We start from the raw sequence: 25,817 nt of genomic DNA on the forward strand, positions 1-25,817 counted from the left end.
GCACAAGTGAGCCTTTAAAAAAAAAAGAATAGGCTGAGGGGAATTGGTTGGATTAGCGGTCTCATACAGATGCACTAATGTGATAAAATTGTTCCTCGATTTCAGGTTATAAGTATGGGAATTCTATAAAATTTTCATGTATGCAGAACAATGGGTGCAAGGCAGAATGGCTTGGAAAATCATCAATAAACAATCTGTGTTCTATTTTATTTAACAGAACCCCCCAAAGTTATTGTATCACCAAAGAATCAGTCATTTACTGAAGGGTCTGAAGTATCTATCAGTTGCTCTGCAACAGGTTACCCAAAGCCAACTGTGGTGTGGACACATAATGATATGTTCCTTATGGCATCCAACAGGTATGTTCAGGGTCTTTCTCCCCCTATCCACCAACAATGTTGCCATCACTGAGAGAAAAAAATGAATGAAACTCTCTTTTATCAACAATTTATGTCTATTATGAAATTTAACAAGGAGAGATCCTTATTCAATTTCAGAACTTTGTTGGCCTGCCAGAAAATACATAGACACTTCCAAGTATGTGATTTTTTTAAGGATCATGGAAGGTGCTTCCTGATAAGCATTGTCTGAATTTATATGTCTTTCACCCCTGCAAAACATGGGAATGACCCATAAGCAGGAATGGCGTGTAAATGGCTCTCACGTTGTATGGCTCAAGTTGTATGGCTAAAACAGTAAGCAATAAGGGAGTAGGATGGTGTTACAACAGATCTGCTCAGGAGTGAAGTGAACAATGAATGAACCCTTCCAAGTGGCAATGTTTTTTTTAATAAAGTTTTTTATTATTTCATTTTCATATAACCACATGTATGCCATTACATAGCCAACATCGTATTATATTATTAAATGTTTACATCAATTTGTCTTACAATCAACTCCCCAAAACAATTAAACAATTATTGGCTCTTCTGCTCTCCATACACCATAATTGTACCTTATCTGTCACTTTCTTCTCCCTCTCTCCTCCTCCTCCCTACCTCCTTTCTTCCCTCTGTTGTCCTCTTCTCTACTTCCCCTTCCTCTCTCCTCCTCTCTCTCCTTTCCACTCCTTCTATCTCTCCTCCTCTTCTCCCCCGCTACCCTCTCTCCTACCCCTCTCTTCTTCCCTTACCTCTCACACTCTTCATCTCATTTACTTGGTGTATTCCAGCTTCTGAGCAAGCTCCATTTTAGGTTGGTGGTATTTATAATTTCTTTTATTTATTTATTTATTTATTTATTAATCCAATTTATAGGCCGCTCCCTCTCCACCAAGGGACTCGGGGCGGCGTACAATTCATTACACAACAAATAAATAACAAGGAGGAGATATATAAAAACATTGTACAATACATAATAAATAAATAATCAATTAGTTAAGAACAACATAATGCAATTAAAACAATTAAAATACCCAAAGTCAAACTTAATTTGAAATGTAAAAATTATCCAGGGGGATTAGAAAATATAGTTATAATTCAGGCCAGGCTGGCTAGTTGGAACAGATGGGTCTTGAGTTTCGTGCGGAAGGAGCGGAGATCGGTAGCTGTCCTAATGTCGGGGGGAGGTCATTCCAGAGGGCTGGGCCCATCACAGAGAAGGCCCTACCCCTCGGCGCCGCCCTCTGGCATTGCTTAGTGGACGGCACCCGGAGAAGTCCCTCTCTGTGAGAGCGAATTGGTCGCAGGGATGTATGGGGCAGGATACGATCCCGCAAATAGCTAGGTCCTGTGCCATGGAGCGCTTTAAAGATAGTGATCAACACCTTGAAACGCACCCGAAAGACTACAGGGAGCCAGTGCAGCTTGCGCAGGAGAGGTGTTACACGGGAGTACCTCATACTCCCCATCACTGCCCGCGCGGCCGCGTTCTGGACCAACTGCAGTCCTCGAGTGCATCTCAAGGGAAGCCCCATGTAAAGAGCATTACAGTAATCCAGACGGGACGTCCCCAGTGCATGAGTGACTGTGCGAAGGGCATCCCGGTCCAATAGGGGGCGCAATTGGCGCACCAGGCGAACCTGGTGGAACGCCCCCCTTGCCACGGCTTCAATATACATATTTAATTTTAACAGATATCTTCCTCCTTCTTTTTTTAAGAGAGAGAAAAAAGTATACATATATAGTAATTGTGTTTTTAAACTCACCCCCCCAGCCTATTTTTGGCTGAGATGTAGACCTGGTTACAATTCCCAGCTATTCTCATCATTATATTTACATAATTATGCATCCTTACATGCCCCAAATTTGTGATTCTGTCTTTAAATCTCAGTAATTTCCCATTGTAAGTATATTTCATGTTCCTGCTCCATTTTTCCATATCTTGCCTTAATTGTCTTTAAATAACAATCCTTACTGTTGAATGTTCATTACAATTCCCTTAATCTAATATATAGAATAACAAGCGGTACACATCTCACTTTATTTATCATTTTAGAAGTTCTATATATGTCAATGTGTCAGGCGTTCTAAATACCATGTATGAAAAATCCTAAAAGAAACTACAGGCCTGACACAATGTTTTGTATATTTTAACCCATGCTTAGTTGTCCTTCCATTGACATATTCAATTAATTAGCAACTGAGTTTAATTATCATGTATAAAAGTGAGTCACAGACCTCTGCTTTACAATCTCCCCATAACAGTTTCATATTTATCTATATTCCATATATTTTAACCTTTATTTAATTATCTTTCCATTATCATATTCAAGCAGTTAGAAACTCGATTTTATTGTCATGTTTAGGAATAAACCACATATCTCAGCTTTATATTTCCCCATATAACAATTTCTAATTGTCTGATTTTTCCCTAGTAAGTCTTTTGTCCTACTTCTCTATTCCTGCCTTCTCCCTTTCTTTGATAGGTCCACCCTCTTCAATTTTCTTCAAGCCACTGTCAAACCCAAAGAAATCTTTTATATTTTCCTTTGTTGGGGTGTAACTCCCTTCTTCAGTTTTCCCTATGCCACTGTCAACCTCCGTAAGGTCTTTTGTCTGCTTTTTATTTCCTTTTGTTGGGACATATCCCCCCTTTTCAATTTTCCCTATACCACTGTTGAACTCAATGAAGTTTTTTGTCTGCTTTTTATTTCCCACTGTTTCTACCCCTTCATTATCCCTCCCCGTACTTCCTTCAGTTCCTGCTTTTCTGAGTTCAGAATTCTATTTAGACTTGATTTTAATGATTTGTGCATAATTTTTATAATTTCATGTACTTCAAATTCCCACCTTTTCATAATGTCCAGTTCCAAAGCTACAGTTAATTATATAGTTCTTATTTCGGAGTTCTGGTTCCCAAGTGGCAATGTTAAAGCAGGACAAAGCATCAGAGTGGAGTAGACAGTCTGATGTCCTAAGTATTTTTTAAAATCTTTTCGCTCTTCAGTCTTAACCAGCACAGCCAGTGATAAGAGCATAGGGAATTATGTCTGAAATATTTCAAGGGTCTAGGCCAGGGGTGTCTAACTCACATCATCACAACGTTGTCATGATGTATCGGGACTTTTCCTCTCTACGCTAAACTGGGTGTGGGCATGGTCAGCATGTGATGCATCCGGCCCACGGGCTGGAGTTTGACAGTCCTGGTCTAGGCTACAATAATTGGACTTATGCATTTATCTTTTTATTTTGCTATGATGACTGATAATCTGAACAGTAAGCAGTCTTGAGACTTTTTCAAACATCAACAACAGTCATTTTTTTCAAAAATTGCTCTGTAAATTATTTCATATAATATGAAATAGGCACATCGGTCCTTTACTCAGAATGGTGTTTGCAGAAATGAAAACTGCACTGTTTCAAACTGTTATGATGGTATTATTCTTTCTTTTTAAAAAATAATAATAATAATAATAAGAGTATCAGATTGACCTACCGATTTCTTATTAACAGGTACAGGTTAAGTCCTGGAGGTACTTTAATTATAAAAAACATAGTATCCAAGGATGAAGGAGTCTATGGTTGTTTGGCTAGCAATGCAGCTGGAACAGTCAAAGGAACAGCTGGCCTCACGTACATTGGCAAGTATAAAGAACAAAATAAATAAATAAATAAACCACAGAGTGCAGTTGAATACTTCCTGTATTTGTTGCAAATTTCAATGGATCAGAATGTTTGTGGATGCCAGTGGTCAGTGTATGATTATTTGAACACTAAGGCAGGAATATTCACTAAAATACCCAAAAGGAGCAGCTCAGTTATTGAGTGTTTTTTTAATCAGCCTGAACAACTAATAGGTGAAAATATTAAATGAAAAAAATGAGATAAAAGATTTGTTTATTTTCAAGGGAGCACTGGCAACTATCTACCTAAGTATTCTGAAATTATTCCTCAAGGGAGTAATTGTAAGACTAGGCTATAGAATATGTAAAAGATGTGTTGTGTTACTCTACTTCCTGATTAAACTTTCTTAATTTTAAGAAAACTGGGAATCTGATCTGAAATCACCCTTGCTAGGTAATGGCAATACAGACATACAATGTATAAATGAGAAAGTTTAGATGAATCCTTCCATTGGCAACAAAAAAAGTTTTGACTCAAGAGTTCCAGTTTTATCTTCTATTAGTTAATAGAAGATAAAACTAGCTATTCTCAACCAAACCTGCTTCATAGGATTATTATAAAATATCAATTTATTGATATCCTTCCGACTTCCTGGAAGTCAAGTAGAATAATATGGTAGATTCAAACTGTTTATAAAAAAGAGTGGGTCTCCATTAATTTAGCTGCCCCAGTGCATAGGTAGACTTTTAAAATTATATCCTGAACCAGCAATGCTAAATTAGAATATCAATAAAGGAGAATATTTGTAGTTCAGGGTTGAAATCAGAGGTGGTATTCAGCAAATTCTGACCAGTTCTGGAGAACCTGTAGTGTAATTTTGAAGTAGTTCAGTGAACCGGTAAATACCACCTCTGACTGGCCCCACCCCCATCTATTCTCTGCCTCCCGAGTCCCAGCTGATCGGGAGGAAATGGGGATTTTGCAGTAACCTTCCCCTGGATTGGGGTGGGAATGGAGATTTTACAGTATCCTTCCCTGCCATGCCCATCAAGCTATGCCCACCAAGCCATGCCCACAGAACTGGTAGTAAAAAAAAAAATGAATCCCACCACTGATTGAAATGAGGGGTCCTTGGTGTTCTCTGAACTTGCTTTTTTTTGCAGATGTTTCATTACCCTAACTAGGTAACACCATCAGTGCTTGTCACAAGCAAGCTCAGAGAGCACCAAGGACCCCTCAATTAGAATAAAGATTGTATAATTTTAAAAAAAATGAAAATATGAATCAGGCATCTACATCTCTAATGCTTCTTTTCTTGCTCCTTGTAGAAGTCCCTAGGGTGACTGTAGTACAAAATGAACTTCTGATTGCCCTTGGAGACACCTCTATAATGGAATGCAAAAGCACTGGAGTCCCACCTCCACTGATTAAATGGTTTAAAGGTATGTGAATGAAACAAAACTAATTTTAAAATGTATCTCTCGACAATGTGATGACTCTGTATCTTGTTTTGTTGCTTAAATGCACTTACCTATTTCCCATAAATAAATAAAAAAAAATATAGTACCTATGGACAGCTTGAAACGGACATCATAAATTAGCTAACATGGGGAGACCCCTTCTTAAATATCTAAGGAAAAGGAAATGAGCATAGATGATGGGAAGAAAAGCTTTAAAAACCACCACTTCTGCAGACTATCCATTGGCTCATATTCAATTTTTTCCCCCTCAGGCAAAGTTTGATATAAACTCCATTGTAAACTTTACAGAGATCATATCACTGTATTTTATGAGTGCTTGTTTTCAACAGATTGGCAGATAGTAAAGTCTCCTGAACATTTGTAAAACAATAGAGCCATTATGCTGCTTCTAAGGAAGCTATTTAATTTCCTGAGTAGGTGTTTATTATTATGATTTAAACAAAAATTTCATTATTCTTTCCCTGGGTCTAGGGGATTTAGAACTGAGGGCAACCGAATTTCTTATTATTGACTTCTCTCGGGGCACCCTGAGAATTCAGGAAACACAAGATCTGGATGCTGGTGATTATATGTGTGTTGCCATAAATGTTGCGGGATCTGCATCTGGTAAAATAACTCTGGATGTCGGTTGTAAGTATGATACTAGAACAAAGCACACAAATTAGATATTTTGTACCAGATGTGATCCATCCATTCTATTGTAATTTGTTCAGTGAAGGATAACATTACATGAATATTATTTACTATCATATTAATTGGTAGTCTTTGATATTAATGTTACATTATTTAATACTATTAAATATTACTAATTATTGTATTAATATTATTTGATACTATATGCATTTACTTTGTGCAGATGGAAAGTGATTTCCCACTGCTGGGAGGGAACGATTCCAGATTTTCTTGCATCCTTTTGTGCTGCTTCGGAGGATTTGCTAACTTTCAGGGTCATCTTTGAGAAAGAAAGTGCGTTCTGCAAAGTAAAGCAGAAACAATGGGTATGACCATGCAGCATGTATGTATGTCTGCATGGTACCCCGCTTTCTCCAAATACAGTGCATATTGGAGGAGTACTTAATACAATAATAATACAATAGCAGAGTTGGAAGGGACCTTAGAGGTCTTCTAGTCCAACCCTCTGCCTAGGCAGGAAACCCTATACTGTTTCAGACAAATGGCTATCCAACATCTTCTTAAAGACTTCCAATGTTGGGGCTTTCACAACTTCTGGAGGCAAGCTGTTCTTAATATTATAACTTAATATTATAACTTAGTATTTATAAACATGTTTGAAAGTGCACTGAATTCTTAAGTGTTCATTCAGAATAATCCTGGAACCATGTGATTGAGATGATAGTATCTTTGACAAAGTTAGGGATAATGGTGGAGAGACAGGATGAGTTCATGCCAATGGGAAACTATCCATCTCACAACTCTAGCAGTAATGCTAGCCCCCAGATTAAGTTACAAGTAATCAGCTACAGACAGACAATCAGCCATATCATGAGAACATGGTGGCATTGTGCCAAAAGACCTAGACAAAGGCAAATAATTTATGTGAATGGGCTCTGAATCAGTATTGAAGATTTGGAGTTCCTTATCTGATTTTAATTAAAAATGCATTAAAATTGTATTGACAATTCTATGATTTCTGTCTTCCTCTGTATTCCTTTTATAGCTCCTCCAGTTTTCACACAAGAACCTAGTGATGTATCTATGGATATTGGCTCAAACATAACATTGGCTTGCTATGTTCAGGGTTATCCAGAACCGAAGGTGAAGTGGCAGCGGTTGGACGGCACCCCACTTTTCTCAAGACATTTTGCAGTTAGCTCTGTCACTCAACTCAGAACAGGAGCTCTTTCTATTCACAGTATGTAGACACCGTCTTATGTATTAAGGAATACATAAAACTATTTATGGGCTAATTCAAACATCTGTGATAGTGTACTTTCCTCCCATCCCTGAGTGACTGTAGAGGAAAGCTTATTGGTATGAAAAGCACTCCCTCCAAAGTCTACCTCTGCTAGTTACTATTGCTGCCTACACATACTACAATATGGTGTAGATGCAGGCAGGGCAGTAATTGGTAGAATCCATACTAACCTTCTCCCTTCAACCAAGTACCAATTCCTGAGGAAAAAAATAAATCATCAATGGCTCCCCTGGGATGGGGTGGAGTCTCATGATCCCCTCCCTCCAATTGAAATTAGCCTTCCTGTGAATACTGTTTGAGTCTTCTTTGTCTTATTCTTGCTGTTTATCCTATGGTGTGACCAAATATACAGCATTTATTTTAGAATAGATATGTCCGTATCTGTGCTGCTTCTCTATTGAGGGGGCACTTAAATCTCAAGAAATGCAACTGATGGCATAATAGAATGATTCAGTTCATGTTAATCAGATAGAAAGAGGAAGGATATTTTATACTTCCACCATAGAATTGTCTGCTAAATCCCTGAGGTCAGGAAATCACACAGCAAGCCTCATTTTAATAAGCATATGCTCCCAAACTTCCTTGAATTCACCTTGACTTATTCTGAAGTCCTGGTCAAAAATGATAAGGAGGGTTTGTCTACATCTGTCTATGTACTCTTTCTATTCAAAAAGGGGGAAAAGATTAAGGAGAGGTGGTGGTACAGTAGTTAGAATGTAGTATTGCAGGCTAACTCTGCCCATAGCCAGGAGTTTGATTCTGATCAGTTCAAGGTTGACTCAGCCTTCCATCCTTCTAAGGTTGGTAAAATGAGAAACCTAGATTGTTAGGGGCAATATGCTGACTTTGTAAACCATTTGGAGAGTGCTGTAAAGCAGTATGATGCGGTATATAAGTCTTAAGTGCTATTGCTATTAAGATCTGCCTTTTTAGTTTTTCTTATTAATGGGCACGTTGATCTCCTATGATTGATGTCACATAACATATTCTTATGTTGGAACCCTTCCAATATATGAAAAATAACAACAGGCTGTGGTTCAGTGGTGGGTTCCGGCTCCCGTTGCAACCGGTACGCTGCAAGAGGGCTGGGCATCCACCACGTGCATGTGCGCAGTGCACACATGCATACCCATCACCTGTGACACTCCAGCTGCTCAGTGGAGCGTTGCATAGGCACCATATGCTCCATGCGCCTGCGCAATGCCCCGGTTGGCTTTAATAGGGGTTAGAAGAGCGGGCAGGCAGGTGGGCCCTCTGGAGCACCTTACCAGAATGGTACTTGGTGCTCCCAGCAGACACCAGTACGCCCATGCCAGGGTGTACCGGTTGTATCCTACCACTGCTGTGGTTCCAATTGTAGCAGCCACAGCAAAAATGGCCATGGAGATGCAAAATCTTCCAACTAGGGATAGATTTGCAATGAACCACTGAAGCTCGGCAAATTGCTAATCTCCAAAGACATCTCCTCTGTGTCTTAACATAATGTCTGCACTGGAAGTCACCTGCTGAATTAGCAGGGAAAAGGCTACTTTCAGAATGGAGCACCTTAAAGTAGCCGCAGCCTGACTCAGCATCTGCCTGACAACCAATTAATAATGCGAAGGCTTGTCCTTAGTAGATGGTTAGAGGGGATTCTTCATAACCCAGCAGCCAGGAAAACAACTCTGGAACAACTCTGCAATTGCTTTCAAGCTGTTAAAATGATGTGACCTATGTTTAGGTTTAGCTTAACTGGAAAAAATATATTTTGTTTTATTTATTTATTTATTGGGATTTGTCAAACAAAAACAAGAACAAGAATAGGAGAATTAAAAAAAACAATGATTCCAAGGGAATGTATATTTTCAGATCTATTTGTTTAAGGATAATGTTTTTAATACAAAATACTTATTGCTTGTTTTTTTTTCCTTTTAAAACTTTTATACAATTTTAGATTTATGGGTTAATGATGAAGGAACATATGTCTGTGAAGCTGAAAACCAGTTTGGAAAGATTATCTCAAGCCATGCTACAGTTACTGTGACGGGACTTGGTAATGAATTGATAATATGAGGTTTTGAGAATATTTAGCATAGAAATAAAGTGTTCTCCACTGACTTTAGTGCTTATAGTGTGTGAAACATCAGTATGCTCTGACAGTATGTTTAAAATCACATTTATGTTAAATCCAAAGAGAATTTTATTTCTTTGGTAAATCATTTATTGACAAAGAGAAATAACTGAACAAATAAATAATAAATAAATCTGCATTACATTTCTTTTTGAGGAGCATCGGAATGCTGATATGTTTAATTTTAAATAATAACGTATATGAGCTTGAAACCTCTTTCCTGTATGCAAATTTGGTTAATAATTTTATTAAGAGTGTGTAGTTGAAAAGAAGAAAGTGTGGATAATTGATGTGGCAATACCCAGATATAATAGAATTGAATACTAAAGCATTGGAGAAGATGATAAAGTATCAAATCATGAAAATCAAAATTGAAAGATTATAATTGAAAGACCGGCATAAACTGGTCATGATGGTCTTAGCACTTATCAATGCACTGGGTGCCATATCAAAAAGTATTGACTGCACTTAGAAAATCTGCACATTGGCAACATTTCCATCTTTCTACTCTGCTTGGATCTTCAAATGTACTATGCTAATACATTACAATATCCTAGGTTCTTGGGAAGAATTTGATGTCTATGAAGGCCAACATCAGCTGAAGAACTAGCAGCTGTAATTTCACATTGAGTGTATAATAATAATAATAATAATAATAATAATAATAATAATAATAATAATAATAATAATAATAATAATAACAACAACAACAACAACAACAACAATAACAACAATAACAACAACAACAACAACTGTACACTACGGCCCTCTACAACCGTGATAGCTGGCGTGTTGTGCTCCACTGACGATCCATGGGACTTTTGAATACAAACGGATCATCATTTGGGGCACAACACACCAGATATCACGGTTGTAGAGGGCCGAAGGATACAGTTTATTGATATCGCTGTTCCTGGAGATGCCAGAGTCGGGGAAAAAAGAACTAGAAAAAATAATGAAATATCACAACCTGGCTATTGAAACTACACGGCTATGGATGAAGCATGTAACAGTGATATGCATTGTCATTGGGGCACTAGGTACCATGCCCATAATTTTACAAGATACATCCACAAATTGCAGCTTCCTGCAATAAAACCAGCGGAACTGCAAAAAACTGTGCTACTCGGAACATCTTATGTTTTAAGAAGGTACTTCGTTGATACCTAGGATGCTGGCAGCAAACCGAATCAACCATTAGCACCAGTCACTGGTATTTTAATGCCTTTTTGAATGTCCATTTGGCTGAGTTTCATGTTTAATGAATAAAGTAAATAATAATAATAATAATAATAATAATAATAATAATAATAATAATAATAATAATAATAATAATATCATCATCATCATCATCATCATCATCATCATCATCATCATCATCGACATCGCAATACCAGGTGATAGCAGGGTCAACGAGAAGGAACATGAAAAAATCGTGAAATACCAGGACTTAAAAATTGAAATTCAACGATTATGGCACAAACCAGCAGTGGTAATTCCAGTGGTAATTGGCACACTGGGTGCTATTCCAAAGGCACTGGAATTACATTTAAAACAGTTAAAACTTGACAAAATCACCATCAGTCAAATGCAAAAAGCTGCGCTGCTTGGATCTGTACGTATATTACAAAATTACGTTACGACGTCCTAGGCCCCTGGGTGGGGCCCGACTAGTAATCAATGCCAAATCCGGTGAAACAAGTGGCCGCTGTGATACAATCGTATAATAATAATAATAATACAACAAAGTCCTTGGGAAGGACATGATAGGTGGATAAATGCCAAATCCAATCAAAACATCTGGCTGACTGTGTGACCAACCATAATAAACAACCAAATAAAAATGGAAGTAGGATGCTGTAATAGATAACAGATTATTTTGGGATTCATGGTCTCCACACAGTATGAATACAATCAGTGGTTCAGTAGATTTATTTATAATTCAAGATTAAAGTAAACCATTTTTAAGAAAAGTTTTGCATTCTAGGAATTTTTTTAAGTCCCTTGAGAAGATGGATCTTTTTGATGCAGTTTTATAGGAAGGTAAACCATCCTTGTGTTATGATCATTTTTTCTTTTCCTGTCTCTCTTTGATATAGTTGTGCCTCTAATTGCAATGAGTCCTGCAACAGCTAATGTCATTGAAGGACAGCAACTGACTCTGTCATGTATACTGCTGGCAGGCAACCCAATTCCAGAGCGAAAATGGATTAAAAGTAGCATGGTGGTAAGATAATTTTGAATATCCTTTAAAGTTTTCTACTTAAACTTACTTAAGTTTAAATACAGCCTCTGTTTGATGGTGAACTGTTTCCAAAAACATGAACTCTTATGAGTAGCAACATTTCATTTCATTATTTCATTTCATTTCATATGCAGGTGGGGCATAACTTACATTATTGCATGAAGACTGTTTTCTGAGTCCATGAAATTACCTGCTAGATGACTTGGGAAAGTCAGTTAGGCTAAGCACTAGATACTTGTCCAAGTACGTTTGGCAGGGACAGACTTCTTGAGAAGCAGGAAATAACTCTTATGGGGACTCCCCAGAGTTCTTGAAAATTTGGAAAAATCTTATATAATAAATGATCATGATATCCCGAGGTTTTCCGTAATGTGATGCCTGCATTGTTGTGTTTGCTAATTTGCTATTTAACACCCATAAATTAACTCCATCTGGAAATTATTTTATCTGAATTTTGCAAAATTCTGTTTCTGGAGAAGGATTTGTGATTACATATCATATGGGGGGGGGTGCGATGATTCAGCAGTTAAGAAGCTGAGCTTGTCAGCAAGAAAACTGATAGCTCCAGTTTGAGAACCAAGCACTGCATGACCGGGCGAGCTCCCGTTCTTGTCCCAGCTCCTGCCCACTTAGCAATTCAAAAGCATGAACATGCAAGTAAATAAATAGGTACCACTTCGGTGGGAAGGTAACAGCATTCTGTGTTTTACGGCACATTCTATGCTGCGGTGTGATACCATGCTGATCACATGACTGTGGAAACATCTTCGGACAACTTCTGGCTCCCTTGGCTTAGTTACAGAGATGAGCACTGACCCCAAGAGTCAGACACAACTGGACAGGGGAAACATTTACCTTTACCTTATCTATATATCATTGCTTTTTTATGTTGCAGTGAGGAAAGGATAAACATCTGAACTAGGGCTTTGGTTTAAATTTGTCTCCAAGTGTCACCAGTTGGAAGTAAAGATAAGCAGAAATGTATTGTTTCATTCAGCTTCCTTTCAGCTGCAGTTGTAATGGGGAATTTCTAATCAATTTTAGGATTCATGTAGAGGTAGTTTGACTTAATCTGTACAAAATAATCATGTTTTCCTTTCAGGAGAATCATTGGTGTAGATAGTTTTACAGATATAAAAATATAACTCAATTTTATCTTCCACAGAATGGTTTGTTATAGGCTTGTGCAGATAAGATTATAATGCAGGAACATTGCAAAGTATAGTTATGTATATAATTTATAGGATAAAAGAATGGAAAGTTGTGGAGAAAATAAACTACAGATTCCAGTTGCCCTGACAAAGACAGGAAAACACATTTTAAATATGTACTGATAATTAATTCAGTGAAACTATGCTACAACCAGAAAGAAGAAAATCTGAACCATACGCTCCAGAAAAGCCTACAGACTTCAAAGGGAGATATGCAGCCCTTAGACTGAATCATTCTTTTGATACCCTTTTGTATTCTATGATGGAAGCCATGAAAGGAGTAGAACTTTTGCTATATTCCAGTTGAAAAAGTCAAGCTTTGCATATGATTTTAAGTCATTTATTACTTCTCTCACTTTCCCAAGCCCTCATGTCTTTCATTTAGAGGAGAAAGAGGAGGAGTGAAGTAAAAAGCACTTCCTGAACTCTGGATGATTCTGTACCTAAATGATGCAAAATGGCTTTAGATATCTAGGTGCAAGAAAGAGGTAGTCATATGGGCTTCTTTATCCTCAATGGTTGCCAAAAAAAAAAAACAACCCCTGAGCATAATCAAAATCCCACAAGAATGCTCTCTTTTAAGTAGCCTCGCTGGAAAACATTCGTTAATTAAAAAAAAAAAACCACCAGAATATGCCAGGTTAAATGACCAGACTAAATGGAGAATGGAGATAAGTCTTATCTGCCTTCCCCGTTCCAACTTTAGGTAGTCCAAACTCCCTATATCAGCTTCCGGAGTGATGGGAGTCTTCACCTTGAAAGGGTTCGACTACAGGATGCTGGAGGCTACACTTGCACGGCCAGCAATGTTGTTGGGACAGACAACAAAACAACCACTGTCAATGTTTTTGGTGAGTGAAACATTTAGTGTTTTTCTTATTTTTCAGTGTTAAGAATTCACTAGTACTCTAGTCATCCCATGATGATTGGTAGATTGTCACTGAAATTGCACACTAAGTTTAAAAACTCTACAAATGATCAGTTCAGATGACTGAGCAATGGCCTGTTCCTATAATCGGCCAGTTTCTAGTAGCCTGCTAGTTGATGAGGAACAAGATCTGACATTACTAGGAGCCGGAATTTAATCCTTGAGATATTGCTTTCAAGTGAATACAGAAATGTATAGAACACCATCATACAGTTTATCGAAGTGCATGTTTTTACTCAATCCATATTCTTCTTGATGCTTCCTACAGTGTTCATAGGATAATCAAAGAGATAAACTATCAGCTGAAATGGAAAGCAAAATTTCCACTCCCATATTCTGCAATTTTGTCTGCTTCAGTTGGTTTCCTGTTTGCTATCTTTCTTCTTTTGCCCTAAAAGAGCACAAGAAATACATTAAACATCACCACAGAACTATAGTCTATGGTCATCTCTTATTCTCATATTCGTCATCATCATAATAAGTAGTGTTCTGCTGGTCTTTGTCTATACAAAAGATTTGATTAGATTAGTAAGAGATAGTTTGTGGAGTAAAGAAATAAACTCTTCAATAAGTTATGTGTTTTCAATTACAAATAGATCCAACACAACATATATTATGTAAATGTCTCATTTCATAGGGTAAGTATGGCTAAGGAGTTTTGTTGGAATGCTGAAGGTAATAAACTGGTTCCAGCTGCTCATGAAAGGCAGATGAGATGTGTATGTGTGTTAAAGTTCTTATGCATGCAGAATGTGCTAAACAGCTATGTGAAAGGAAAAAAAAATGTATCCAAAAAAGGTTGTCTGAATACAATTTTTCCAGTGAAAGATCCATTGCATGAATTGCTTCAAAGTGGAAGAAGACATCTGTGTCTTACCCAGTGTGTAAGATGTTCAGATCGTACAATGTTCTGGATAAACAGAACATGTGAATAGAATGCCATCCAAAGATAGGTCTTTTCTGTATGAATGTTTTGAAGTAATAATTGTTTCTGCAGACACACTTATTTTTTAATAAAACAGAGGCAGATGAAAGAATTCCCCAAATGCGGTTTAAAAGGTTTGATCAATGATTAAAAAGAAGAAGCCAGTGAATGGGGTGTGTAGTTTAAAGAAACAACCAGTATCATATTTTTTTTTAAAAACTGCTATACTGATCACAGTAAGCAGAGAGGATTTGCTTTGTAACATCCCACCTTTTACAGTAGCCTTATTCATCATAATTTTAAAAAAATCTGTAACAGTCAATAAAATGCTGTCTTTTCTGTCTAACAAGGAGACGGTAAGTTATTTTCCTACACTTTTGAAAGTGAAGATTGTTTTTAGTAGCATGTTCTGATTTTAAGAACTGATAAATTTGTGATAGCTATTCAAAATATCAAAGACTTACAAAGACAAGAAGATTTTGAAGTAGAGATCAAATCTGCATATTTATAAAACTAACACAGAGATCCTTTAACCAAAGGAATAACAGCTGACAAGCTTATTTGAAACATTTTTATTTTTCAGGCATCAGAAGATCAGCAGATGGATATTAACTTCCATCCTTATCTTGTTGCAAAAGTTTTCTGAAGATCATTATGTAGGTCTGTGAATGGGTAGCAATGATGTTCTATCCTTAAGATGAGAATGCTTTAGCAAATAGCACTTGACTTATATACCTCTTTACAGTGCTTTACAGTCCTCTCTAAGTGGTTTACAGAGTCAGCCGATTGCCCCCAACAATTGGGTCCTCATTTTACCCAGCTCGGAAGGTTAGAAGGCTGAGTCAGTCTTGAGCCTGGTGAGATTTGAACTGCCAAATTGCAGGCAGCCAGCAGAAGTAGCCTGCAGTACTGCACTCTAACCACTGTGCCACTGGGGCTCATGTTTTGCGGGCTTTCTGGAGGTATATCAGATGTGAGTCGAGAAGCCACTTGTATGAAAGTTACTTTCTCATCTCTGACTGGAGATTATTATGATGTCCTTACTTACTGTTGCTCTAACCCTTTATGCAAAAAAACCCCAGATACTATGGTCTCCTGCCCATCCATCCAGGCCTTCACAGTATTTAAAAAGAACATTTATTGTCTTTACTTTTGCTTCTTCTTAGTACTGTCATGGAATTGTCTATATTTTTTGTGGTTCGGTATTGACATTCCTAATTCTCCATGGTTATGTTTATCATCATTGTCTTTAAGTCAACCAGCAGCTAAGTGTCTTTTGTGCCCACTTGCATTTCCCAAACTCTAGTGCAACTAAACTCTGATAATGTTCAAATAAAAATAACTTTGTCAATCTCCAGGGAAAAAAAGGATTTGTTCCTGCCTTCCTGACCTACATGCATATATTTATGGTTTAGCTGAGTGCAGAATAAATATATATATATGAGTGACTGGTTTCTGTAGATGGATGGTGAAGGAAGATTGCTGTAAACATACAGTAGGCTGATGATTAAGGTAGCATATAAATAAACCTGCATGTAGGCTTCCGGTTTCGGCGGCTGACGGCGACGGGCAGAGACTGCTCGCCCCGCGCATCCCTGGTGGGCTCCCCACTCCTTGGGGGGCACAGGACACCTCGGAGAGGCGTTCTGCCAGAGGAGAGGCGTGGCAGGAGGACCCCTGCATCGGCGGCGGCCGTCGGGGGGCTCCCGCTTCGCTCCAGGCACCGAGGAGTGCGAAGGGGAGGCGCGCTGAAGCGTCTTCGCTGTGAGGCTGTCCGGAAGAAAAAAAGACAGTTGAAGGATGCAGCGGTGGTGCGGTGAGGTGTAGACTCCCTTCATACCTATTACCAACTCTAAAACTTGTCAGTTGTGTTAATTGGAACTTTTGGTTAACTTGGAGAAGTGCGGCTGGAGGGGAGGGGGATTCCCCCCCCTTGGACAAGCGGCTAGAAACAAACGTGCTCGTAGCCCCAGGGAAGGAGGAGGGGGAGAGCCAAACCAAAGAGGTCACACTCCAACTAAATGGATCTTCAGATCTAAACCTTTAGGTTTCAAGAAAATGTGATCTGGAAGCCTTGGGAACTTTGAATTTTGAAAACTTTATTTGTTGCCTCAGTACCCGAAGTTGGCAGGGCAAGATGGCACACTTCCGTTGTCTTCATGAAAGCTGAACTTGACTCCACCTCTTAGCTTCAGGCTTCCGGTCTTTGTCTCCGCGTTATTTGGATAATTCTCTTGTGGATTGTTTGCTTTTGAACTTTTTGGAGTGAAAAATGTCTGTTCCCTGCCAGGGTGATTAGAGAGTTCCCTTGTGCCTGGTCTCTCTACCCCCCGGACCCCCTTGGCTGCTCTACCACTCTGACTGATTCTTCTCTATACTGACTGGACTCTTTATTACTAACAATGACGTCTAAAAGACCACCTCCTGGAAAGTCTGGCTTTGCTGCCTCTGCCCCGACATCTGCAACCTCAAGTCCGAGCACACAATCAACATTGACAGCCTTTAAACAAGTTAAAACTACGGACTTGGTGGCTGAGATGGGGGGGGGGGTGGAGGGCGTGCAAAAGGGAAACAAAGAGCTTGACACCCAACAAATGAAAATAGAGTTTGAGAGAATGTCCTTCTATCTTAGGTTTCAGAATGTGATGGAGACAGATGATGAAAACATTAGGGACATCATGACAACTATTTTGGCTGAGTATACTCAGAAAGAAAAACAACAGATGGGGTGGGAAATAGACCTGGTTTATAGAGTGAACTCCGCATATGCTAGAACACACAATGTCCCCAGGGAGGTACACATTAAATTTCTTAGGAAAAGCACAAGAGATGAAATTCTGAATACACAAAGGGGACAAGCCCTGATACACAAAGATAAGGAGATAACCATACTGAAACAGATCCCCAAGAAAGTGAGGGAGAAAAGAAAATATTATTCGCAATTGGCGAATAAATTATACCAGAAGGGGGTGTGGCTTCGTTGGTTGCTGCCTGAAGGTATGTTAATATTCTGGGAGGAGACAAGGGTCAGAATTAATACACCCATAGAGGCGCAGGCCTTTATGGAAAAAATAAATTACTCCTAGAAAAACCAGAAGACATCCCAGTAGATGCACAAGACACGGGAGGGGCCGGAGCACTGCCAACAGGGGGAGATGGGGCGACATCAAGAAAGCTCAGATCACACAAATAAGTGAAAATCCACATGATATAAATTGATTGAAATTACTAATGAATCTACCACACTGACTATATGTTATTATATAATATTTGAATGCTATGCAAATGTACACCATGAGTCTGGAGGGGGGGTATACCTACTGCAGTTTGCGGCTGCCACAATTTGTAACTTTCCCCATACCTTTTCCTTTTGTAAAACACCAAAAAACCAATAAAACTTTGTTTAAAAAAAATAAACCTGCATGTAGAATTCTTTTTTATGCTTGTATGCAAATGATGTGGGGGAAATGTGCAAAGAGAAATCTTTCTGGTGGCTATAAGCTTAATGATGTCACTTAATGGCCACAAAAAAGACCATCTGAATAGTGTGGCTGGGATGAAATAATATATGTACAAACTAGTGTAGGGCAACTTTATGAACAAGAAAATGCTAAACATCTAATGGAAGATGGCGAGAAGATTGGTTTCAAATGCTGTATCACTTGGTTTCAGATATAAAAGGTCATGCTGAAGCGGAATGCAGGTCCCTGGGAAGAGAGGACAAGAACCCTTCAATGAGAAAGAGATGGTCCTCTCAGACTGCCAAATGTGGCAAAAGCTCTCAGTCTTAGAATAATGTTGATAATCTTACAATGCTCAAGGGAAAAGCAGACTTTTATTCAGCATTGAATCATATAAGAAAAGGCTGGGCACTTATCAAGTTAGATCTGGAATGGCTCTGGTGTCAGCACAGTGAACTAATTAATACAGCCATTTGGAAACCTTCTAGGTGTTTGTTTTTTCCCCCTCAAATACTTGTCATGCTTTGGAAGTTATGTATGTCGTGCTTCTTCATAAGAAAATGTGCCAAAGAAATCTTACAATTGCGAATACATTTGTACTCCATTAGCATTGAAAAACATGTCTATAAATAATTCATGCTATGTCTTATTGAATATTTTATTTTACTTTATTTTATATTTTATTTTATAATTTTATTATACTTATTCGTATTTTATTACACTTATACACATTTTGGAGATTCTGATTTAAAGCCGCCTTTAAAGATTGCAAATCCCAATTCAAATTGTTGATGATTTGTTGATGATGAGTTGATGATCAACAATGATTATTGCTGATTGCTGATAGAGGCCCCCAGTTGCAACACTCTCCCATTCCCAGTCTAGTTTGTATGTCCTTTGTTCTCCCTTCATGTTCTTTATGACTCTCTGGACTGAGTGATATGAATGGGCTTTCAAAAGTTTACTGTGTATTGCAAAGGGTAATAAGCAGTGACCAGCAGCACAAGCATGCGCACAGATGCACCCACACTTTGCAAGAAAAGAGAGTTTGCTTGAAATAAGTCCAGGTCAGTAAATGAGAAGCCTGGTAAAGGCTCAGGATTTTCACAGAAATGTTAGTCAATGAAGGTCAAAGTGACAAATTTCTGACTACTTGGATTTCAAAGCTCAAGTCAAAGGCTCTAGTTACTGGAAATCTCTATGCAGCATTAACTCTATAAAAGAAAAGGGGAATTGCAATATATATTAAGGAATTGTTAAAACCCAAACAAATTTATGCAGACGAAGAGGGAAGAATCTTGATGATGGAGATAGAAACAGAACAAAAAACAATAATTCTCACGGCAATATATGCACCAAACAAAAACCAAAAATAATTTTACACTTAGGATTGATGCCTCTCTTGCCTGATAAGGGTATGTGTGGAGCACTTCTGTATTGCTCTTTGTGTCTGTGTAGTACATGCAGGCACTGAAAGATTAAATTTGGACCCTCTTTGTTCCAGCACCAGCACAGCTACTCTGGATGATTCCAGGTGCTCTGGATGATTCTTAGGTGCACAACTGTTTGCTAATTACTGGGGCTAACATTTGTCTGACATGTCTAGAACAGATTCTTAGAATCAGAATCTTCCAACTCCAATGTTGGGCATAGAGTTGGAAGATCCATCTCTTTGAAAGTGTGATGGTTTTCAAAAGATATGGAGATAAAAGAGAGTATTCATGTGGGAGATAGGCAAGAAACATGACGAGCTAATCATGGATTAAGTCCAAAGAATGCAAGTGGAATTGTGTCAGTCAGACAAACTCCCAATTCATGTGATATAAAGGAGGGAAGACAGGAAGCACTATCAGACTTGCAAGATTGTGTTAGTATAGCCAATCTGAATAAATGTAGTTTTTAGTCTTCTGTGGAGCCTGTTTTTTGGTCTGGTCTATCTTATAGGGTTGACAAAAAGGGTTTAAAAGAGTTCAGGCTCTAGTTATGTTACCCTATTTACTCTCATTAAAATTGGGAGTTTTCAAGTTGTATTTATTAATATTTAATGTTATGGGGTACTTCTACAATATTGCAAAATAGTCTTTAAAATGTGTATAATTGTTATATTTTATTTGTTTTAGTTGTATTTGTTTTATCTGGCTAGTTGTGAAGTTGTGAACTAATTTTATTGGATAGAATATTATAATTATTGACGATGAATAATGTGAATTTCCTTTCATTTGTACTGCACTGTGATTTTACTGTTACATATTTTAAATTTGTTCTAATTACAACTTAATTTTATTCTAGGATTCTCTGTGCAAATGATTCACAAATCCTATTTATAAAAAAAAAGCTGCATGCTACTGCTTTAATTATCATTCAGCATCACTTTCTTCTCTCCTATGTTGTATAGGAATGTCAATTTTGTAATATGATACCATCTACTTGTTTATTTATTGGCTATGGCTTAGAATAGCAGGCCCCAACCTTTTGGGCACCAGGGACTGATTCCATGGAAAGAGGGTTTTCTGTGACTGGAGGGGATGTGGTTTTATGTGCTTCCTGTATGTTGTGGATGAGGGTTCATTTGTTTGTGCGGCCTAGTTGCTAGCATGCCACAGACCAGTGTCAGTCCTTGGATCAGGGATTGGGGACCCCTGGCTTACGGAATCAGGAAACCTAAACCAACAAATCTGTTATTAAGTTTTGTGTGAGAGGCAAAGGAAATCATTCCTTGTTATCTAATCTAAATATAAGGCATAATGCAGGAATGGCCATCTTTGGAACCTAGGGACATTTGAGAAGATGTTACAAGTACACTTATGAAGTGGCCACATGGGAGATTTCTTTGGCTGTGAAATGATTGCCAAGGTGGACACAGCCACTCACAAAAACCTTTTATCAAAAGGTGAACTAACAGATCTACTGACATCTTTCTGACATCCCATTGGATCTTTGTTGAAATCAGTTTTACATAGATACAAATATGGTGTAAGAAGATGATACTTAGCAGTATGCTAGCTTCTTATTTAATATTTTTAATTAAAATAATCTTTTTAAAAAGTCAAGTGGAACAGAGAGTTTGGTGGGTACCAAAGGAGTATTTTTCATCATATCATTGACTGTGGACCCTACATTACCTATATCTGCCATTACATCTAAAAAAGACTGAAACTTAAAAAAAACTATGATGGAATATCTGTGTTAATAGATTATGCCTTATAATAAACAGCAACATCACACATGTAAAATAACATCTAATAAGAAATAATTTGTAAGATACTTGTATATTTGTGTTTTCAGTTCCACCCATAATTCAGCATGGACAACAGATCTTCAGTACTATAGAAGATGTCCCAGTTACATTACCTTGCAAAGCCAGTGGAGTTCCTAGGCCATCCATAGTATGGTCCAAGGTAATTGCAATGTTTTGATCAACTGAACTGGGAACTTTAATGAGTTGGCTGTTTTTATGTACTTAAAATATTGATAGTTTACACTCTGTCTAGACAGCATATGCTACCATTTAATAGTCCCAACACATTGAGAAGGCATAATGGTCAAGAATGCTATCTTAAGGCACCTAATTAAGTTTGCTGCCTCCACTTAGACTGTTAGTTAGGACAATGATGCAATCTTTCAGATTAAGTTTGTCTAATTATTAAATGTAGTTTAGCATATACTTTTCAGAGCTATAAATTTAAAACAGTGTAAAAGGAAGGACAATTCTCAAAGGAACAGTTGAGACTAACTCTTAATGTAAACTGAGCAAACTCTGTAAATTTTAAAAGAAAGCAAATATGACACTATGACTTTGAAGCAAGCTGTGAAGATGCTGAGTTACACAGACCATTATTAAGACATACTGTGAAAGTTTTTACTTCATGTTCCATTAAAAAGTTCATTTTTATTTTACTGTCTTTTTACAGAAAGGAGAAATGATTCCTCCCAGCAGTTTAATGTTTTCCGCTGGGTCTGATGGAAGTCTTTATGTGGTTTCTCCGGGAGGTGAGGAGTCTGGGGAATACATCTGCACTGCAACCAATGCAGCAGGTTATGCCACACGGAAAGTACAGCTGACAGTCTATGGTAAATAAAAATGAGAGTGTAAATCTCTCTTAAAAATGAAGTAGTGGGGCTCAGTGTAAAATCTCAAGTCTGCAAATGGCATTTGAAACCAGGAGAACAGAACCATCTAGAAGTTGCAAACAAACTGCAATTAACAAGAGGTGGTGGGGAATTTATTATAGTTTGTAATCAAATTATAATGTTAAATTTAAATGCAAGTTAAGCCCCTTCTAATTGTTGCCCCAGCCCACCCAATTTTTTTTGTCCTGGCCTGTCTTCTTTTGTAACATTATTTTTAGTATGCCAGTCAAAAGATAAGTATGGGTCTCAGCCTTAATATATTGAGCATCCCTATTCTATACAGAACTGCCAATATCAGTAATTAATTTGGAGCTAAAATGTGTTACAAGAACCATTTCATGATAACTCTGCCTCCTGTTCATTGAACCAGTTGATATGATTTAGCTGCAATGGGCTTAGGCCTCTTTCCCTACCATTCTGCTATAACTTTTACAGCAGCTCTCCCTATAATGTCTATTATGATAAAAAAAAACATTTTATAGGTTATCCCTGCATAAGCAGGATCCCTTTCAGAAGACCATTCTGTAGATAACTCTGTGGTTTACCCCTCCTTCCTTCCTACATTTATTCCCACTCTGAAAGTAAGTGTCCATACTAACAGGAAGTTTTGACTAAAGTCTAGGTTTGGAGTTAGATTCATTGAGGTGACTTTGGAACAATAAATAGTATTTCATCTTATCTTCCCATGTGCTGTGTCTGACCGCAACTTCTTTTTGTAATAATGTCCACATTTATTGGGAATGTTCTGTTGGCACAGGAGCTGTGAGTTCAGGTGAATATCCTCTCTCCTCTTGCACTGGAACTGTATACAACATATCCTCCTCTGTTAAAAGAGGCCTTGACCCTTTGGAAAGTTTATGTTGTGTAAGTAGAAGAGGGGACAGAAGGATGGAAAGAGTGAGCTGTTTTGCTTACAGAACAATTGGAGTTAATCCACTAACCTGAAATGAGATATTGTTGCAGGAGCGAATTAATAATGTAATCTGCATGTTTTGTTTTAGTAAAACCAAGAGTTTCCAGACCTGGAAATCAGCAAGGAAATTCATCAAATAACCCAATTGAGATGTCAGTAACAGCTGGGGAAGAAGTGATACTTCCCTGTGAAGTGAAAAGTTTACCACCCCCGATAATCACCTGGGCTAAAGAAATGCAGCTTATCTCTCCATTTTCTCCACGGTAAGTTTTATATCATTTCTTAGTTTACTTTGTTTGAATTTCTATACAAGTTGTCTCACTGATGTGATCAGAGGCTGCTAGATAACTTTGGCCTGTGTATGGATTATTAATATACACCAAGAATCGAACATTCATATTACACTTTGATTCAGTTACTACCTACTTAAAGGATCATGGACATTTAATATGTGTAGTATATTGTCAGTATCCTAAGCAATCATTTGGAGTCCTTTCAAAACACGATGTTCTCTAGGTGTGCTAGATTGTAGTTTCCATATACTGTAGACTGCAATTTCCATCATCCTTGTAATCTATCACATTATAAGATGAATACTAAATAAAGATAACAGATACATTTATCAAGAATGCTGCTTTCAGATCTATATCCTCTGTATGACTCCCTTTGAAAATACAGTTTTTTTTCTGGTAAAGAATATATTCAGAATATCTGTGAGGAAGCATCAAAAGGCCTGGAGCTTTGGCTTATCTCAGAAATCCATAACAAAGTCATGTAGCTTGCTGGCATCTTGCCTTGTTGTTGAGTCTTTAAACAACACAACCATTGTAAGAACTGGGTCACTAAAGGGATGATTAGAAGTGACGTCTACTGTTGGTATTTCTTACTTCTCCCCCTTTCTTATCTTGAATCCTTTAAGAAAGAGTTCAGTCTGGAAATGAGAGAGGACTGAGTTTGGCAGCATGAATGTTGGTAGTCACTGATAGGCAATTAATTTGATTAAGGCATTAACAGATTCTATCTGTTCTACCTTGCAGGATAGATGGGAGTTTTTGTCATGTACTGTTCCCTTTTGGCATTAGATAACAGTTAACAAAATTCAAGAGAGATTGGATTTAGATCATTTGTGAGAGTCTAGCCTGATTCCTCTTTTGACTACTTCTCCCACAAAACTAGAAAGCTTTCTGGGTCTTTCTTCATCAACTCAAAGTCTCCATGGTGACAGTGTAATATGCATTTATTGATTTACAAAATGTATGCACCACTTTTCATTATAAAGTAGCATTGCAGTTGACAGAAACATCTTCCTTTGTCTTTATGAGTCCACATAGTTCCCCTAGATCTTCCCTTTATTATCTTTAGATTTAATAAAATATGCATTGATTTAAGAATACACGAGGATCCATTAAATTTATTTGTCATTTGATTTTTTGGCTTTGCTATTATTGGTTAATGGAAATATGCACAGAATACAATGAGCACTCGCAGTATTGCTACAGCATTCAATGATTAAAAATAAGCAGATAAGTAAACTATTTTAAAATTGTCAAAAATAAAATTCAAAACCATGATAAAAATAAAATAGAATAAATAATCTTTTGGAATGAATTCTGCAGGTCAGAGAGTATCATCCCAAAGGCACCATTTCTGATTGGTTTGATTTTTCACAGAGACCATCACAGCAACTTTTGAATCCCTAGCACATATACTGTTTTGGCATCTTTGAGTTATGCATTTTTAAAAAAATGTAAAAGAGGACAGAAAATGCCTCCAACTTGGTTGTTAACTGGATTTGAAATGGAAGTCTGTAGACTGTTGACTCTTACTTCATTCCTCAACTATGCAGAATGAAGAAGTCAGAGGGCAAGAGCAATTAAGGGGGGAAATGGAAGATCAGTCTGTACAAAAGTAATACTGAACAGATGCTCTTTGATGTGCAACATTTATTATTAATGCTCCTGTAAGAGACTTTTATGTTCTTATAAATATTTATAGTCATCTGTATTTCCTGTGGGTTTTTTTCCCCACTTCCCCACACCCCAGACATACCCTACTCTCTTCAGGCTCAATGAAGATCACTGAGACATTGGTATCAGACAGTGGCTTGTACATCTGTGTGGCCACAAATATTGCTGGAAATGCAACCCAAAAAATAAAACTAAATGTACATGGTAAGAATCCTCTACTTTCGATAATAAATATTGAATTAAATTAAATTAATAATGGGTATTGAATGAATTAGTAACTCAAATAATATTAACTTAATTAAATATGACTAAGGTTACTGGCATCAGAATCAAATTGGATTGGGGCATGAGGGAGTCCCGAGGCTGTTCTTTATTTTTGATGGATGTGCTTAGGGGATAAGATTAGTAATAATTTCAGAACTTTATTTTTAAATATTTTTTCAATCTGTCTTTTGGCCAGTAAATCAATTTAGAGTTTGTTTGCAACACAAAATAATGCAGTGGA

General features: G+C 37.6%; 1 protein-coding gene across 1 annotated transcript in view; it reads left to right on the top strand.

Annotated features, from left to right (window-relative positions):
* HMCN1 (hemicentin 1) overlaps window positions 1-25,817 on the top strand; it is a gene marked incomplete at its 5' end in the record, with an annotated part of 236,014 nt that overhangs the window by 78,272 nt on the left and 131,925 nt on the right. Inside the window, 12 exons of the mRNA XM_081947388.1 lie at window positions 218-359; window positions 3,894-4,021; window positions 5,333-5,446; window positions 5,957-6,115; window positions 7,164-7,358; window positions 9,355-9,453; window positions 11,631-11,758; window positions 13,694-13,838; window positions 21,587-21,699; window positions 22,213-22,372; window positions 23,434-23,608; window positions 25,389-25,516. Coding sequence (XP_081803514.1) covers window positions 218-359; window positions 3,894-4,021; window positions 5,333-5,446; window positions 5,957-6,115; window positions 7,164-7,358; window positions 9,355-9,453; window positions 11,631-11,758; window positions 13,694-13,838; window positions 21,587-21,699; window positions 22,213-22,372; window positions 23,434-23,608; window positions 25,389-25,516 — 1,686 coding nt within the window. The remainder of the gene's footprint in view (window positions 1-217; window positions 360-3,893; window positions 4,022-5,332; window positions 5,447-5,956; window positions 6,116-7,163; window positions 7,359-9,354; window positions 9,454-11,630; window positions 11,759-13,693; window positions 13,839-21,586; window positions 21,700-22,212; window positions 22,373-23,433; window positions 23,609-25,388; window positions 25,517-25,817) is intronic.

Source organism: Natrix helvetica (assembly GCF_964273705.1).
Source record: "Natrix helvetica genome assembly, chromosome: 3".
In the NCBI taxonomy this organism is placed as follows: domain Eukaryota; kingdom Metazoa; phylum Chordata; class Lepidosauria; order Squamata; family Natricidae; genus Natrix; species Natrix helvetica.